Source organism: Schistocerca piceifrons, chromosome 4 (genome assembly GCF_021461385.2).
Source record: "Schistocerca piceifrons isolate TAMUIC-IGC-003096 chromosome 4, iqSchPice1.1, whole genome shotgun sequence".
NCBI lineage: Eukaryota > Metazoa > Arthropoda > Insecta > Orthoptera > Acrididae > Schistocerca > Schistocerca piceifrons.
In genome coordinates, this window is record NC_060141.1 from 3226998 (window position 1) to 3246124 (window position 19127).

Genomic DNA, 19127 nt, shown 5'->3' on the forward strand with positions numbered 1-19127 from the left:
ATCAGCAAAGATAATTTTTTCACCATGAGTAACACTATACAGGGAAAGTCATGGATGTATATCAGGAATAGTATTGGTCCTAATATGCTACCTTGCGGAACCCCTATATTAATGTATTTTGGTTCTGATAAGTGTTTCAGTAAATGTTTAGATCTATTTGAAGTATGTGTTATCTCTGCTCTTTGTACCCTATCTGCTAGGTATGATCAAAACCAGTCATTAGCTACCCCTCTTATTCCTAATGCTTCTAATTTATTTAATAGAATCTTGTGGTCGACTGTATCAAATGCCTTTGAAAGATCCAAAAATATGCCTCTGACACACTCACCTTTATCAAGAGCATCAAGTACAACTTTTGTGAATTCTACTATGACTGACTTCGTATTTTTGCCACTTCGGAAACTAAACTGTGATTCGCTTAAAAGATTGTATTTATTCAGGTAATTCATTAACCTGTCTTTCATAATTGCTTCTATTATTTGTGAGAATGCTGACAGCAGGGAAATGGGCTGGTAATTTTCTATGTCTTCTGCATTACCTCTCTTAAGCAAAGATACAACTCTTGCCTGTTTTAGCTGCTCTGGAAATGTCCCTGATGTGAAGGATTCATTTATTATATTTGTTAAGGGGCCTTGTATGTTTCAGTACGCACATTGGTACTTCACCTAAGCCTGCTGACTTTTTATTTTTTAGTTTTTGAACAGTTTTATTGATTTCATTCTCTGTGGTTGGAAATAATATCATTTTATTTAGTGCAACATTATTTACAGGTGTTATATTTGTTTTCAGGAATTTTTGCTGTAACTTCTCTGCGATACTCGAAAAATGCTTATTTACATAGTTTGCTAAGTGTTGTGGATCATTTATTGCCTTATCCCCCTCCCTTAGCAGTATGTTATTCCGCATTTGTTTGCCTCTCCCCGTTCCCTTTTTCATAACATCACAGACTGCTTTGCTTTTATTCTGTGCATTATATATTAGTTTGTCATTAAATGACTATTTTCCAGCAATCAGCACCTTCCTATAGATCTTTTTGTCTCTATGATAGAAATTTAAGAATTCTGGATCATTGTGAATCTTTTACATGGAACTGAGGTGTTTAAGTGTTTGAGAGGACTTCTTAATAGATGCTGTTATCCATCTGTTTTTGTGAGCTGTTGATTCAGACATGCATACTTTTGGAAATGCCTTTTCAAAGTTCAATTTAAACAATGTGGAGAATTTAGAGAATTCATGTTCACATTGGTTTCCTTATACACTTCATCCCAGCTTTGTTTTTCTAGTTCTTTTGAAAAATCTTTTGATTTCTGATAATGCCATTTTTAGGCTTGTAGTTTAGGGAATGATTCACTGCCTGATTTTACTGTTGTTATTTGACAGAGATGGTCTGATAGTCAGAGATCTTTTACAGCTACATCACATTTTTCCCTGTCCGTATTTGTGGCCACATGGCCAATTACTGATGCAGTCATTGTAGTAACCCTTTTCGCACTGTTGACCAGTAGGGACAGGCCAAAACTTTGAAGGATGTTTATGAAGGTGCTGCTGGATTCATTTATGATATTAGTGTTGGTGTCCCCACACAGAATTATGTTGACCTTTGTACTTGAGACTTTATCTAGAACTTGTCTTAATTCATTGAAAAAAGTGTTCACACTACCACTGGGAGATCTATACACTCACAAAATCATTAATTTCTTGGTGATATCAAGCCATGTTAATTCAATACCTGATATTTCAAAGTGTTTGTCTTCACTTACTGCAGTGAGGTCATGTCTTGATTTGAACTGTGTTCCTTTCCTGATATACGAGGGTATTTTGGAAAGTAAAGATACACCGTACTCCAGAGGAACGGAAGAGTTTTGGCGAGCAAGTTGGCAACAGTGGTGTTAACCTTGACCCGTTAGCTTTCTCCTCGCGGTTGTTCGGCAGTTGAACGTTGCTTCTGGTTGGAGTAGGTCGCGTTTAAAATGGCTGCGCCGATTCAGAATCCCGCCAAATGCGAAGTGCGCTCTGTCATACGTTTTCTTCATGCAAAGATCAGCGACCAGCGGATATTCACAAAGAAATTGTTTCTGTTTATGGGAACATTATGGATCGACAAAATGTAACGAAATGGTGTCGTCATTTCTCTGAAGGTAGGACTGATGTTCATGACGAACAAAGATCAGGTCGGCCATCTGTGATCTCTGATGCCCTTCCTCGGAGAACGGAGGAAGCAGTTCGTGTGAATAGACATCTCACATTGAAAGGATTGCATCAGATCATACCGGACATGTCAATGACAACTCTTTATGATGTTGTGACTGTCAAGTTAGGGTACAGGAAATTGTGTGCGTGCTGGGTTCCAAAACTGTTAACGGAAGAACACAAAAAGAAAAGGATGGGCTTTGCGATAAACTTCGTCACACGCTATGCTGAAGCAGGTGATGAGTTCCTTGATCACATTGTGACAGGTGATGAGACGTGGGTTTATCACCATACACCCGAATCCAAGCAACAATCAATGCAATGGTGCCATTTGAATTCACTAAAAGCCAAGAAATGCAAAACGTCAATTTCAGCTAAGAAAATCATGGCTTCTGTTTTTTTGGACGGACAAGGCATTCTTCTGTTGGAATTTATGCCTCCTGGAATGACAATTAATGCTGCTGCATATTGCCAGACTTTGAAATGTCTTCGAATGGCAGTTCAAAACAAACGCAGGGAAATGCTGACAAGTGGAGTCCGCTTGCTTCATGACAATGCTCAGCCTCACACAGCGCTCGTAACGAAACCACTACTCAAACATTTCAAATTGGACATATTGGACCATCCGCCATACAGCCTGGACCTTGCACCCATCAACTTCCGTGTCTTTCATTACCTGAAGTCACATCTTGGTGGAAAATCATTCCATGACGATGAAGAGATCAAAGATTAAGTTGAAATGTGGCTCTGACAACAGGCGGCAACCTTCTATGACTGTGGGATGCAAAAGCTTGTGCACCAACTTAACAAATGTTTGGGTAATGGGGGTGATTATGTTGAAAAATAACAAATAATCAAGTTAATAAGATGTAACTGACATTTTCTAAATAAATGTTCTATTTAAGGACTGTGAGCCATTGTATCTTTACTTTTTGAAATGCCTTCGTAAATACATGATCCTCCACCCCTTGCAGCGGTTCTGCAGTAAGAGTTTGCCCTTTCATACAATGATAATACTACATGTTGCATTTCTGTGTCTTTACACCAGTGCTCAGTAATACAAACTACTGTGCAGTTCAAACATTGAAGCTCAACTTCTAATAGTTGTATTTTATTTTTTATTGGTTGCATATTTTGATGGAGGATTGTTAAGTCTCTGAAATGCTTCTTGTTACTCTTTCCAATGGTTGGTTTTTTTTTTTTTTTTTTTTTGTTTTTTTTTTTTCCCCATCAAGTATGTGTGATATTTGAAGTGTTAAAATCTGTCTTGTGAGTGATTGTTTCAGTATTTTTAAACTGCTGGAGATTCTCTTTAGACAGGGGTGTCCTCAGAGCCATCCCTAACCCCACATTTATTCGCCTCACAGCTCCATCAAGGTGTGGTTGATCATGACGCCAGAACAGATCAACGAAGTGTACGTTGGTGCCATGAGTCAGGGAAGCTATCTTGCCCAGGTCACCACCTATGTCATATGCCCCATCCCTGCCTAAACTGTTTCCTGCCCCACCATCACTACATGGTCCTCTTTTGTAAAGTCCTTACATAAAGACCCTAGGTCCTCTGTCACATGACTTAACCCTGCATTTGGCTTGAAGATACTGGTGGCCTGGTACGCTGCCCCTAAACTTTCCTGTAACTGAGGGCCTACAACTCACCCATGGTTACTATCTAGCAGCAGCACTTTTTTCTTCCTAATATTTTGTCCATTCCTAGGCTTCTTGGCCTTGGTTGAAGTGTGCTGCACATTTCCTGCTCCTCGTTCTACCTGAGGCTCTTCTCCACTTAACTCTGGCAGTGTTAGATATCTGTTTTTGGTGTTGTTGATAAAACTGTCAGATCGTGTTCTCTTTCTTCCTATCCTCCTACCAGCTGCCAGTTCCCAACCACCCTCCTCCCCCCATCTCCCTTGATCCTTATCAGTTCCTTCCTTGCTTCCTCCAACTGTGCCTGAAGGGCACAGATTTTTCTTTCCTGTTCATACTCCATACTCTGCTACTCCACAGTTCCAGGAGAGAGCCTCTTCTGTTCTCGCAACATTCTCCCCACTGCCTTCCCACCCCCCACCCCCCCCCTTCCCCCAGTGAAAATATCTCCTACAAGATTGGCAACAAATCCCTCTACTCACTACAGCTCCCACATTTCTCACTCATGGTCAGTTTTGAAAGAATAATTAAGTTTAAAGAATGTTTTAAATTTGACAAGTACACGAGATTGGCTGTGTGTAAGCAACCTTAATACTTCAGTGACAATTATCTGGAGTGGATGGAGAATCACCTAAAAACCTTGTGCAACCCCATACACAGTTAGCTAAATTGGTGACAGCCTCTTTACTTCTCATTCTGTCATATAAGAACTGTAGTTGACACATTGCTCACTGTGTACTATCTTTGACATGCTACACTTTCTAATTCCGACACCTGCCCTTGTACTCAAGGAATGTGGATCCATATCAGCGTAGGGTCTGACTGATCTGCCCCTTCCTTTCAAACCCCCCCCCCCCCCCCATCCCTCCCCTCCTTCCCCAGCTTTTCGCACTTTGCTTAGGAAGGAACATGAAGTTTCCAAAAGCTGGTACTGTGATTTTTTTTTTTTTTTTTTCAGTAGTCCTACTTAATATTTCACTTCCTCAAGGTAAACACTGGCCACATGTTCTGTCACCTCCTAATTTTACAATAATGAGTCTTGTTTTATCATATCTACACAGTAGATATTTCAGTCTAGGTACTATTTATCTTTACTAAGTAACTATTTTTTTTTAATTTCCAAATGGAATAATTGAGAATTTTCCAGTATTTGTTCTAAATTACTTTAGTTGATGACTGCAGATAGCTCTGATTTCACAGCTTGAATCAATAATTCTACTCTGAGCTCAATTACTAACCACCCATTCTCCTAATGTTTGGTATAATTTACACTCTTTTGTTTTGATGGGCAGTTGGCTCCAAAGCATTTGAGTATTGCGTCTAGAGTGTATCAAATTTTCAATTTATTTTGTTCGTGTTTTAAACATTTCCACATTGTTTTTGCTTCAGTGTATCTCCAAATATTTTATCTGCTGTGTCTTTTGTATGAGTTCAAGTGCAGTTACTGCCTTTTTCCACTGTGATGGACGATAATTTGTCGAAACAGTTAAGAGGAGTGAATGTATGTATGTTAGATGCACTGTTTGTAATATTTTGTATGATCCATGGGCCTGATTTGTATTTTTTTTATATTGTGATGAAAAATATCTTCTAGATACACCGACCACCCAGAACATTAGGATCGTAGACTTACTATCGATATAAATCCGTCCGGGCAATAGCAGCATCACCTGGCAATGAATGAGTGCTAGTCACAAACTTGCACGGTGCACGTAGTATAAGTGAGCGTGCTGTCCGTGTGATGAATGGGGAAGACACGGGATCTATCCAAGTTTCACAGCAGATTACGACGGCACGGAGGCTCGGCACGAGCATTTCAGAAACTGCACAATTTCAACGGTGTTTGAGGAGTGCTGTGGTGAGTGTCTTCAACACGTGGCGATACCGAGGTGAAACCACGCCCAGCCACCCCTCATTACTGCTGTCTGACACTGTAGGCTGGGCAGACTGGTGAAATGAAACAGGTGGTGGAACTAACTTTAATGCTTTACAGAGTACAAGTGTTTCTGTACACACGGTGCACCAAACACTCCTAATGGTGGGCCACTACAGCCGACGACCCACGCGTGTGCCAGTTAATGTTGTGACATCGACAACTACAACTGACGTGGGCATACGACCACTGGCACTGGACATTGGGGCAGTGGCAGAGCCTTGCACGGTTTGATGAATCCCGATACCTTTTTTGTCCTCAGTGGGAGCGCTCGAATCTGTCGCCTCCAGCTCTTCGACACCTGTACTGCGAGACAGAGACGAGCTGGTGGTCACTCCATTATGTTATGGGAAATGTTCACGTGGGCGTCCACAGGTCCAGTGGAGCTCGTCCGAGGTGCCGTGACAGCCGAGGAGTATTGGAAACTGGTTGAAGACCTTGTACACCCCTTCGTGACCGTCACATTTCCCGAAGGCTGTGGTATTTTTCAAAAATATACTGTAATGTGCCTTATCACAAGGCCAGGAGTGTGATGGAGTGGTTCGAGGAACCCAGTGGCGGGTTCTAATTGATGTGCCGGCGCCCCAACTCGCTAGGTCTGAACCTGATCGAACACATCTGGAGTACGATTGAACATGGCGTCAGAGGTTATCGTCCCACTACCCCGAATTTACAGGATTTTGGTGAGTTTTGTATGTAGATGAGGTGCCAGCTCCATCCAGCGACCTACCGAGGCCTCACTGCTGCCGTGCCGTGACTTTTGGCCACTGTTATCCGTGCCAGTGTTGGACATACCGGCTATTAGGTAGATGATCGTAATGTTTTGGCTGGTCAGTGTGTGTGTGTGTGTGTGTAAAATAATAGCCAGAGAAAATTTGTAGATATACAACCTTATTATTATAATTCATTGTAGCACTTGTAGCATAATTTAAATTAATCATCCCCAGTATTATCAGGTGACAGTGGTCAAATGAAAAATATGACAGTAAGTGTAGTTAATTTGCATTCCTTAGAATGTAAACCATATAAATGTGGTGGCAGATGTATGCAAGTATCATTTATCTTAACAGGTTAATTTTTGTTGGTATCAGTCATGGTGTCCAGTAAATGGGTGACTGTTTCCTGGAGCAGCATTGTACCTGTAGCTAGTGCAGATGTAAGAGACAGCAGCAGTGTGACTTGTACAGAAAACAATTCTGGCCAATCTGATATTCGGTATGTAGAAATATTACATTGTTTCGAGTAAGAATATTTCTTGACCATACTCATTTTGGCTATAGAATGACATTTTCTACATGGATAAAGGACTGATATCAGAATAACCAATGAACAAATTCAGCAGACCAAAGTTTCTGTAACATTTTCAGACTCATTTTGAATGTTTCAGGTAAAATGAATACCTCGCCACGTAGAGACATCCATGACATCAGAAAGTGGGGATATAATTTGTGTGTCACACTTGTGGGAGATTTTCAACTTTCTGAGTCATGTGTAAGTGTCTGCATGCAATAAGATAAGTTACTTCAATTAATTTTATTTCCATAACATGCTTGTGCAAATGAGTCTAGATCACTAGAAATTCATGATTTGTTGATGGTGAGTAATATCAGTTGCAGCAGCTGGGAAAATATTTAGACTCCATCTTCAAATGCACCAATTGCTGTTACTTCCATACTGATCATTATTTGTGTCATTGGGCAGGGGTTATCAGTTCTTAAAGTCCATGTCAGTCATCACAGAATCTATGTCTGTTGATTTCTGCCAGTAACATCTTGTCTGTTGTTAGCCATATGAGTGTTCATTCTGTCAGATGGTGTGATTAGTATAACAGTCATAAATATCCATTAATACAAAAATCAGACTTTTGAAATGTCCAATAGGATTGTCAAACATGAATATCCGAGATAAAAAAAATAGCTGTAAACAAGCAATTTTAGCAGGTAAGTAGGAGAAAAAAAACTGCATTCTATCAAAGATCAGAATTGCATACTAGTACAGTATGTGATGTGAAGTTATTTGAATTTTCATACTTATTGAAAATTTTGTGTAAAACTACTTCAATTTAAGTTGAAGGTCTTATAATACATTTGGTTTACTAATTCAGATTGTACAAATGTACAGGAAAAGGTAATGGTGGAGGGAAAGAGTGGAGGAAGAGGAATCTCAAATGAAGGTCTTATTTGTTTATTTACTTACTTATATTATTGATTTGTGTGTTCCATGGTTCGTCTTCACAGTGCATTAATATAATGTGGAACATTCAACATGTGTTCAAAATGACATAGGTGGTGATAATGCAGCAAAATTTACTTTTGTTATGAAGTTTACACTCCTTATCAGTTGTGATTGGACTGTGTTATAACAGGAAACAGGCTCAATGTGGTCATTATAGTAGCTGCTTAATTTTTGTCTAAACATTTTATTTCTAATTTAGGAATCAAGATGCAGACAGGAGAAAGAACAGCTAAAGATAAACGATTACAAAACTCCAATGTAAGACCAAAAGGAACTTATTGTGCTGCTTTATGGTGTAACAATAATTTTGGAAGTAATCCATCGCTGTCATTGTTCAGAATTCCCAGAGAAAAATCACGGTAATATTTTAAAATTTGTTTTGTGTTTTCCTTTTGTTTAGTGTAATGAACTGCCTGAAAAATATTTTTTACTTATCAGAGCTGCACAGTGGTTAGCAAATGCAGGCCGAGAAGATTTACTGGAAAGAGGTCCCAAGGCTTGGCATGTAAAGTATTTGTGCGAGCAGCATTTCACTGATCGAATGTTTATGAATGAAAAAAGGAAGAAGTTAGTGTGGAATGCTGTACCAACAATTTTTCCACAGCCGCCAAATGCATTAAAAAAGAATCTTGCCTCAACATCTGGAAAAAAGGGTAATATTATCTAGGAAAAAATCCATTAGCAAAATTTTCTTTTATTTGTTTCACAAGTGTGTGTGTAATTTTTTCTACTTTCTTAATTGCTGTTATTGCTTATCCTGATGTGAATTTCATGTCTTATTCACTCTTTCACAATTGTTTATTATGTTCAGATGCAAGGTTATTCATAAGTACCTCCGGCCTTTAAGAACACAACTACAAGACTTACAGAAACAACACATACATCAGTGGACAAAGTGCCTCTCCGAGTTTATTACTTATATTAAAGGTGGTTCATATGGGCACCTTTTTTGACACTCAAATGTCAGTGTGATAGTTAAACTGTTGCCATATGTCCCATCATGTCACAGTTGATGTCAGCGACTGCATCAATTATCCTTCCGTGCAGCTCCTCCAAATTAAGTGGCAGTAGAGGCAAAGACACACAATCTTTGACATAACTCCATCAGGAGAAATCTCAAGGATTTAAGTCAGGTGACCACCGGAGCCACTGAAGAGGAAGATGAGCCTCGTGATGGGAAGCACATCCACTCGGATGCTGCGGCAGCTTGGCACTGAGGCAACCACAGGTGCCTGAGGGGGGAGAATGCGGTGGAGCACCGTATTACTGTGAAATTAAATGTCCACTGTCTTGCTGTAATTGTGGCATAAGCCACTGCTACAACATGTCCAGGTACATGAAACCAATCACTGTTTTTTGTGCGAAGAAAAATGGTGCGTAAACTTTTGAAGAGGACATAGCACAAAAGACAGTTGTAGGTGAATTTCGAATGTGTTCCACAATATTGAATGGATGTTCTGCACCCCAAGCATCTTTATTATGACAATGCCCCTTTGCAGACACATGAAACATGGCTTAGTCATTGAAAACAAACTTCTGTGAAAGAGCATGTTTCTCCAGTAGCTGCTGCAAGTCCTTGCAAAAGTCGGACTTAATCTCATTGTCCTGAGTAGTTAGCAACCGTACCAACTGTTGCCAGTACTGTTTTACGCATATTGCTTGTGTAAAATGTGCCAGACAGCTCACTGCAGTGTTCTGCTCGGGTACGTCATTGTCATCTTCGGGCTCTTGATGAATGATTCCCTCAAGTGTTCTGCCGTCCATGTTGACAGTCTCATCCAGTCTGTTTTCTTCACACCACAAAAACAACCAGTCTCACAGAATGTGTTAGTACCCCCATGGATTGTTTTGTCTGTTGGCGCTTTTACATGATATTTGGCACAAAACCATCACTGAACCATCACAGCTGATTCGTATGTAAGGGATTCAGTGACACAAAACCTGGGCATCACTCCATTACATGCCACGTGCCCGCTAGCGGTGTGCTTTGCAACTATACTATATCATGTTTTATGAATTGAAACCTGGAGAGCTGCTCTATCCACTGATGTGTGTGATTCTTCTTTATGTCTTCTAGTTTTTGCACAGTCATCTAATAAAACCCCAGAGTTATTTACAAGTAACTATGTACATATCGCAGGTTTAATGTTGAACTTCATCTGTACATCTTCTTGTTTGTAGGTTGACCTTATTAGGCACTGTGTCTCTTGCAAAGGAAGAATCCTTCATCTTAAGCTATTAATTTAATGATATTATGTAGGATAAGTGATTCTTAAATCTTACTGAAGCATCCTAGGGTAACTCGTTTCATCTTTCCCTAAACCATTTTAGGAAGAGCATAGATGGTAAATGCCAGTGCAGTCATAGTTGATTCACTTATTTATCCTTGTGCAAGAGTCAGTACTCAGTCTTCTGTGCATTGTTTATCATCAGTTTGTAGTTACTCATTCAAACAGTGTGTGTTGGAAGTAATATACAGTTTTATAGAAACCCCCATGAACCATGGACCTTGCTGTTGGTGGGGAGGCTTGCGTGCCTCAGCGATACAGATGGCCGTACCGTAGATGCAACCACAACGGAGGGGTATCTGTTAAGAGGCCAGACAAATGTGTGGTTCCTCAAGAGGGGCATCAGCCTTTTCAGTAGTTGCAGGGGCAACAGTCTGGATGATTGACTGATCTGTCCTTGTAAAACTAACCAAAATGGCCTTGCTGTGCTGGTACTGCGAACGGCTGAAAGCAAGGGGAAACTACAGCCGTAATTTTTCCCGAGGGCATGCAGCTTTACTGTATGGTTAAATGATGATGGCGTCTTCTTGGGTAAAATGTTCCGGAGGTAAAATAGTCCCTCATTCAGATCTCCGGGCGGGGACTACTCAAGAGGACGTTATTATCAGGAGAAAGGAAACTGGCGTTCTACGGATCGGAACGTGGAATGTCAGATCCCTTAATTGGGCAGGTAGGTTAGAGAATTTAAAAAGGGAAATGGATAGGTTAAAGTTAGATATAGTGGGAATTAGTGAAGTTCAGTGGCAGGAGGACCAAGACTTTTGGTGAGGTGAATACACGGTTATAAATACATAATCAAATAGGGGCATTGCAGGAGTAGGTTTAATAATGAATAAAAAAAATAGGAGTGCGGGTAAGCTACTACAAACAGCATAATGAACGCATTATTGTGGCCAAGATATACACGAAGCCCATGTCTACTACGGTAGTTCAAGTGTATATGCCAACTGGCTCTGCAGATGATGAAATTGATGAAATGTATGATGAGATAAAAGAAATTATTCAGGTAGTGAAGGAAGTCGAAAATTTAATAGTCATAGGTGACTGGAATCGAGAGTAGGAAAAGGGAGAGAAGGAAACATAGTGGGTGAATATGGATTGGGGGAGACAAATGAAAGAGGAAACTGTCTGGTAGAATTTTGCACCGAGCATAACTTAATCATAGCTAACACTTGGTTCAAGAATCATAAAAGAAGATTGTATACATGGAAGAACCCTGGAGATACTGACAGGTTTCAGATAGATTATATAATGGTAAGACAGAGATTTAGGAACCAGGTTTTAAATTGTAAGACACTTCCAGGGGCTGATATGGACTCTGACCAGAATCTATTGGTTATGAACTGTAGATTAAAACTGAAGAAACTGCAAAAAGGTGGGAATTTAAGGAGATGGGACCTGGATAAACTGAAAGAACTAGAGGTTGTACAGAGTTTCAGGAAGAGCATAAGGGAACAATTGACAGGAATGTGGGACGAAATACAGTAGAAGAAGAATGGGTAGCTTTGAGGGATGAAGTAGTGAAGGCAGCAGAGGATCAAATAGGTAAAAAGACGAGGGCTAGTAGAAACCCTTGGGTAACAGAAGAAATATTGAATTTAATTGATGAAAGGAGAAAATACAAAAATGCAGTAAATTAAGCAGGCAAAAAGGAATACAAACGTCTCAAACATGAGATCGACAGGAAGTGGAAAATGGCTGAGCAGGGATGGATAGAGGACAAATGTAAGGATATAGAGGCTTATCTCACTAGGGGTAAGATAGATACTGCCTACAGGAAAATTCAAGACACCTTTGGGGAAAAGAGAACCACTTGTATGAATATCAAGAGCTCAGATGGAAACCCAGTTCGAAGCAAAGAAGGGAAAGCAGAAAGGTGGAAGGAGTATCTAGAGGGTCTAAACAAGGGCGATGTACTTGAGGGCAATATTATGGAAATGGAAAAGGATGTAGATGAAGATGAAATTGGAGATACGATACTGCGCGATGAGTTTGACGGAGCACTGAAAGACGTAAGTCGAAATAAGGCCCCGGGAGTAGACAGCATTCCATTAGAACTGCTGATGGCCTTGGGAGAGCCACTCCTGACAAAGCTCTACCATCTGGTGAGCAAGATGTATGAGACAGGCGAAATACCCTCAGATTTCAAGAAGAATATAATAATTCCAATCCCAAAGAAAGCAGGTGTTGACAGATGTGAAAATTACCGAACTATCAGTTTAATAAGTCACAGCTGCAAAATACTAACGCGAATTCTTTACAGACGAATGGAAAAACTGGGAGAAGCCGACCTCGGGGAAGATCAGTTTGGATTCCGCAGAAATGTTGAAACACCTGAGGCAATACTGACCCTACGACGTATCTTAGAAAATAGATTAAGGAAAGGCAAACCTACGTTTGTAGACTTAGAGAAAGCTTTTGACAATGTTGACTGGAATACTCTCTTTCAAATTCTGAAGGTGGCAGGGGTAAAATACAGGGAGCGAATGGCTATTTACAATTCGTACAGAATCCAGATGGAAGTTATAAGAGTCGAGGGACATGAAAGGGAATCAGTGGTTGGGAAGGGAGTGAGACAGGGTTGTAGCCTGTCCCCGATGTTATTCAATCTGTATATTGAGCAAGCAGTAAAGGAAACAAAAGAAAAATTCGGAGTAGGTATTAAAATCCATGGAGAAGAAATAAAAACGTTGAGGTTTGCCAGTGACATTGTAATTCTGTCAGAGACAGCAAAAGGACTTGGAAGAACAGTTGAACGGAATGGACAGTGTCTTGAAAGGAGGTTATAAGATGAACATCAACAAAAACAAAACGAGGATAATGGAATGTGGTCGAATTAAGTCGGGTGATGCTGAGGGAATTAGATTAGGAAATGAGACACCTAAAGTAGTAAAGGAGTTTTGCTATTTGGGGAGCAAAATAACTGATGATGGTCGAAGTAGAGAAGATATAAAATGTAGACTGGCAATGGCAAGCAAAGCGTTTCTGAAGAAGAGAAATTTGTTAACATCGAGTATAGATTTAAGTGTCAGGAAGTCGTTTCTGAAAGTATTTGTATAGAGTGTAGCCATATATGGAAGTGAAACATGGACAGTAAATAGTTTGGACAAGAAGAGAATAGAAGCTTTCGAAATGTGGTGCTACAGAAGAATGCTGAAGATTATATGGGTAGATCACATAACTAATGAGGAGGTATTGAGTAGGATTGGGGAGAAGAGGAGTTGTGGCACAACTTGACTAGAAGAAGGGATCGGTTGGTAGGACATGTCCTGAGGCGTCAAGGGATCACAAATTTAGCATTGGAGGGCAGTGTGGAGGGTAAAAATCGTAGAGGGAGACCAAGAGATGAATACACAAAGCAGATTCAGAAGGATGTGGGTTGCAGTAGGTACTGGGAGATGAAGAAGCTTGCACAGGATAGAGTAGCATGGAGAGCTGCATCAAACCAGTCTCAGGACTGAAGACAAAAAAATAGAAAGCTTTAAGAAAATCAGCAGTTTTTTGCCATTATGGTGTAAAACCATCATCAAGTTTTTATTTAAAGTTATCCCGAGAAATTTTGCAGAATCAACTGTCGTCAGTTCTTTACCTGAATATTCTATTTGTTGTATGCATTCAGTAGTTTGTTTGGTCCTGAAGTGTACGATTCGGGCTTTTCAAAATTTAATTTCATAGCATTATTTTTTATTCATTGTTCAATTTCCTGTAGAGTTTGTTTCATGGTCCATACTAATTCTGCAGTGTTTTTGCAGCAGACTACAGCAGTTGAGTCATCTGCGTAAACTATTATATCTCTATTTACTTTGCTAGGCATGTCATTTATGTAATATGAGAACAGAAGTGGTCCTAATATCGAGCCCTGGGGCACGCCTGCTTGTATTTCTTTCCAGCTAGAGCAAGTTTTCTCTCCCTTTTGATGTATCACCACCGTTTGGTGTCTGTGTTTGAGATAAGATGAAAACCATCTTATAGATTTTCCATGGAAGCCATTAGGTAGCCAATTTTTGGAGCAGTAGCTAATGGTTTACTGTGTCAAACGCCTTTGATAGGTCACAAAAAATAGCAGTTGCACTTTGTTTGTTGTTGAGGCATTTACTTACTTTAGAGATTAGTTCATTTACAGCTTGTAAAATGTTTCGTCCCTTCCTAAACCCATATTGGTTATTTAGAATAACATTACCTTCTTTATTGTACTTTCCTAATTGATTACACACTATTCGTTCAACTATTTTAGAGAAAACTGGTAGTATAGACACTGGGCGGTAATTTACTAAATCATCTTTTTTTCCCTTTTGGTAGATTGGACAAACTTCAGCATATTTCAGTCTGTTTGGAAAGCAGCCTTCATCAAATGATTGGTTTATTATTTTACAGAGTTGAGGTGCAATGCTGTCACTTCCTATCTTTATGATATTTATTGGAATTTCACCCCAGCCCACAGATTTAAGATTTTTTAGGGATTGTATGATGTTAGCCACTTCCTGACATGATACTGCTGTAAATTTAAACTCTCTTGATTCCTGCAGCACTGCATCAGGTCTTATTTGTGGAAGCAAGAAGTTATGAATTTTGTTAGTGATTATGAAGTACTTATTAAATTCTTCACAGATGTACTGAGTCTTAGTAACAGTATTCCCACAAATTTCTAGTTTGTAATTAAAATGTTTTGTTTCTTCAGTACCTGTTTCTTTCTTGACAACCTGCTATTCTGCTTTTGATTTATTTGAGGCATTAGCTATATATTTACTGTTTGCCATTTGTTTTGCTTGTTTAACTACCCGATCAAATATTTTTTTGTATTTGATTTTGTACCTAATAAATTCAGCATCATGGTTGGTTTTTGCTTCCTTATGCATTTCCCTCTTTCTAATACTAGAGATCCTGATACCTTCCGTAATCCATGTCTTACTTTTATTGTATTTATCATGTGTTGATACGAGGCGAAAGCATTTGTTGAAAATGTTCATGAATTCAGATATGAAAGTCTTGTAATTATTATTTACTGAACACTGGTTGCTGAAGGTCCAGTGGGTTTCCTTTAATTTCAGTATAAATGTGTGTATATTTGCCTGGCTGAAATTTCTGATCAATTTTACTGTGGGCCTATATGTTTTGTCTGTTATTGCAATGACATAAAAAGTTCTGAGTGATCAGATATTACTAATTCTAATACATGTTTTTTTTCTGTATTCCCATAATTTTTGCTGCTCACTATATTATCAATGCTTGTGGCAGAAGTGGCTGTTACCCTGGTGTACTCAGTAAAATTTAGTGTTAAGCTGTTTGTAGGCAACAAATCTTTCAGGGTGGTAACAAATCTGTTTTCGTCTCTTATATCTATATTAAAATCGAAACAAATTACAATTTTTTTATATGGTTTCCCTACCTGCAACCTACCGCAGAGATTCAAATTTCTAGCTAGAAATGCCCTAGTAGCCCAATATTCCGGGACATGATATATGCTTATGATAAGTAAACCGTATTCAGACAGCTCAGTGCAACAGCTTTCGAATACCTGTTCCTCATTTAAACAGTCGAAAGTTGTTTTGGCTTCAAATTTTTGTGTCTGTTCAACTAATATACATGATCCCCCATACCCCTTTTTTCTGCAAAAACTCGATGCTAACTTGTATCATGAGAGTGAATTTAGTAGCTTGACATTGTCCCATTTAAGCGAATGTTCATTCAAACATATGACTTTTACTGAGTTTATTTGTCCTAAGAGTATTTCTAAGCCATATAGTTTGTTCATCATTTCTCCCGACACACCACCTATATTTAAGTGCATTACGAAGTTATTTTTACTGACTAAAGAACTTCCAGTATCTATTAAACTGTCAGGAAAGTTTACACCTATGTGAGTCTTTACTGCTAATTTACGATCCCTCACTTTGTTAGTGAAAGAGAAGACAAGGTATGCTTGTTAATTAGGGTGACACTCATCTTGGAGGTTTCTTGTGAATTGTGGTTTCTTTGTCTCGTAACATACATAATCTATATCATTTGATTCAGGTGCAGGAGACACACCAAAATTTGTGGTAAAATTTCACCATAAACACACAACAGCTGATATTAACAAACAGCATCATCATCATAATAATAATACAGTTTTTTTATGAATATAATAGAAATAAACATTCCACATGGGAAAAATATATATAAAAAACAAAGATGCTGTGACTTACCAAACGAGAAAGTGCGGGTAGATAGACACAATAAAAAACACACAAACACACACACAAATTTCAAACTTTCGCAACCCAAGGTTGCTTCATCAGGAAAGAGGGAACGAGGGGGATAGACGAAAGGATGTGGGTTTTAAGGGAGAGGGTAAGGAGTCATTCCAATCCCGGGAGCGGAAAGACTTCCCTTAGGAGGAAAAAAGGACAGGTGTAGACACACACACACACACACACACACACACACACACACACACACACACACCCATCCGCACATATACAGACCAATATATGTGTGTGTGCGCGTGCGCGCGATTGTATACCTGTCCTTTTTTCCCCTAAGGTAAGTCTTTCCACTCCCGGGATTGGAATGACTCCTTCCCTCTCCCTTAAAACCCACATCTTTTTGTCTTTTCCCCCTCCTTCCCTCTTTCCTGATGAAGCAACCTTGGGTTGCGAAAGCTTAAAATTTGTGTGTATGTTTGTGTGTTTTTTATTGTATCTATCTACCAGCGCTTTCTTGTTTGGTAAGTCACAGCATCTTTGTTTTTTATATATACAATTTTATTATATATATACTTACAATGAAATCTAGCACTTAATTACCCCCTTGCTCAAATTATCATTTCATCCCCTATGAATTCTTCTACTGAAAAGTAGCATTTCTCCCATGGAAGCTGCTGTGGCCTTATTTTTAAAATTTCTGGCTTCATATTAAATCTGTTTTTGTTCATAGCTTGTTTTATATTGTTATGTCCATATACTGTGGAGTCCATGCATATAATTTCAACTGCTGTGTGGTAGCCTAAGATTATTTTTATTTCTCGTCTTATATGTGTGGTTAAAATGATTCACCTCAAATAATTTTTGTCTGCTGTGTAGGAAGATTTTAATTTTATAAATGTATATGGAGGGAACAGTTAGGATTTGTAGTTTCGAAATAATGGGCGACAAGACTCTTTTCCTGTGCAATACACATGTATCTGACAATTTTATTTTGCAGTTTTAGTTTTCGAGATACATTGCTTGAAATTCCCCAGAAAAATATGCCATGTCTGATAACAGATTCAAAATAACTATGATAAGCAATTTTTTTGTGTACTCAAGTCAGTGGAACCTGTTAGTATTTTCATTGGAAATGCAAAACTGCATAGTTTATTTAATAGGAAGTCAGTATATGTATTCCAGCTTAAGTTCCTGTCCGCATTTAGTCCCAGGAATTTAACCATGTCAACTTCTTTCATAAGTTGATTGTTATGTGGCATTTTAAGTTCCACACATTTTTAATGTTTGGTTTTTAAATGTACCATATGGGTTTTTGCAATGTTCAGTGTCAACCCATTTAACTGGAACCAGTTTTCTGAGGTATCCAGCATGCTTATTATGGCACTCAGAAGTTTTTCTGCACAGTCATCTTCCATTGATCATTTGCACAATAAATTGTAATGATATGGAATGCATAATTTTACAGTCACATCATAAATTAATTTGTAAATGTGGCTGCATGCTGAACAGTTATTATTATTATTATTATTATTATTATTATTATTATTATTATTATTGTTATTATTTATTGGCGAGTTTTCCCCAGAAATGGAAGATGTCTAGCAAATAAGTCGATCAATATCTCTTTGAGTTCTTCTTGTTCTTCCAGTGGGCTTTCATTCTTCCCGAAAAGGCTTGTCTACGCTCATTTGACCACTTTCATCCATACTGTTTTTGTTGCTCTGATATAACTTCCCATTTGTCTACTTTGTGTCAGACGGTGTCTCTTTCTAGAATGTCAACTCATCTTACATTTGCATTAGTTAGGTCCTTTCGAATTTCATCTAGACAAGGTGTCGAATTCTTAAGTGAGGTTACATAATCTATTACTCTGTTTGTCAATCGATTTTCTGGTAGTCGGCTAAGGTGACCAAAGAATTTCATTCACCTTTTGCTGATATCAATTTCGATGTTTGAAAACTTTTCTGTTGTTTTAATTGATTTTAGCCTATAACCGTCTTCAGTATGTCTTCCTCCTAGAATTTTCCTGATGATCTTTCTCTCTTCTTTTTTGATGTCTTAAAGTTGTTTGCTGTTATGAGTTTGTGTCACTTGCGTAGAGGATTGCTGGTTCTATGACAGTATTGTATGTCGAATTTTTGCCGCTCTTGACCCTTCTCTCTCTCTCTCTCTCTCTCTCTCTCTCTCTCTCTCTCTCTCCCTCCCTCCCTCCCTATTTTTTTTTTTTTTTTTTTTTTTTTTTTAGGTTTGGCATTAACCCTAATCTTTTTTCAACTTTTCGGAGGAGATGTTGTTGCTGTAGGACTTTTTCAATATCTGTCAGTTTGATGATTTCTCCAAGGGGTTTAAAGTATGGAACCGTGTTAATTTTACCATATTTTGTTTTCCAGCTTGCAATTTCTGTTCTTGAACAAAAGAATTCAGTTTTCTCAAATGAAATTTGTAAACCTACATTTTCTAGACAATCTTTGAGTATTTCCAGCTGTTTGACTGCAGTCTGCTTATCCTCTGTTAGTATTGCCAGGTCGTCTGCAAATGCAAGGTATGGTATGTAGAGGTTATTTTTGGCAACACTCAGTCGGATTGGCATCCAAATCCCACATTTCCTGAGTTCTTTCTCCCATTCTCCCATAATTTTGTCTAGAACTATGT

At 38.8% G+C, this 19127-nt stretch overlaps 1 protein-coding gene across 5 annotated transcripts in view; it reads left to right on the plus strand.

Moving 5' to 3' along the window:
• LOC124795474 overlaps nucleotides 1-19127 on the plus strand; it is a 66222-nt gene that overhangs the window by 33575 nt on the left and 13520 nt on the right. The window contains exons 2-5 of one of the 5 annotated variants that reach the window (XM_047259505.1): nucleotides 6838-6982; nucleotides 7155-7258; nucleotides 8202-8361; nucleotides 8441-8655. In XM_047259505.1, coding sequence (XP_047115461.1) covers nucleotides 8210-8361; nucleotides 8441-8655 — 367 coding nt within the window. In that variant the 5' untranslated portion in view covers nucleotides 6838-6982; nucleotides 7155-7258; nucleotides 8202-8209. The remainder of the gene's footprint in view (nucleotides 1-6837; nucleotides 6983-7154; nucleotides 7259-8201; nucleotides 8362-8440; nucleotides 8656-19127) is intronic. The other 4 variants (XM_047259506.1, XM_047259508.1, XM_047259509.1 and 1 more) reach the window with 4 other exon arrangements.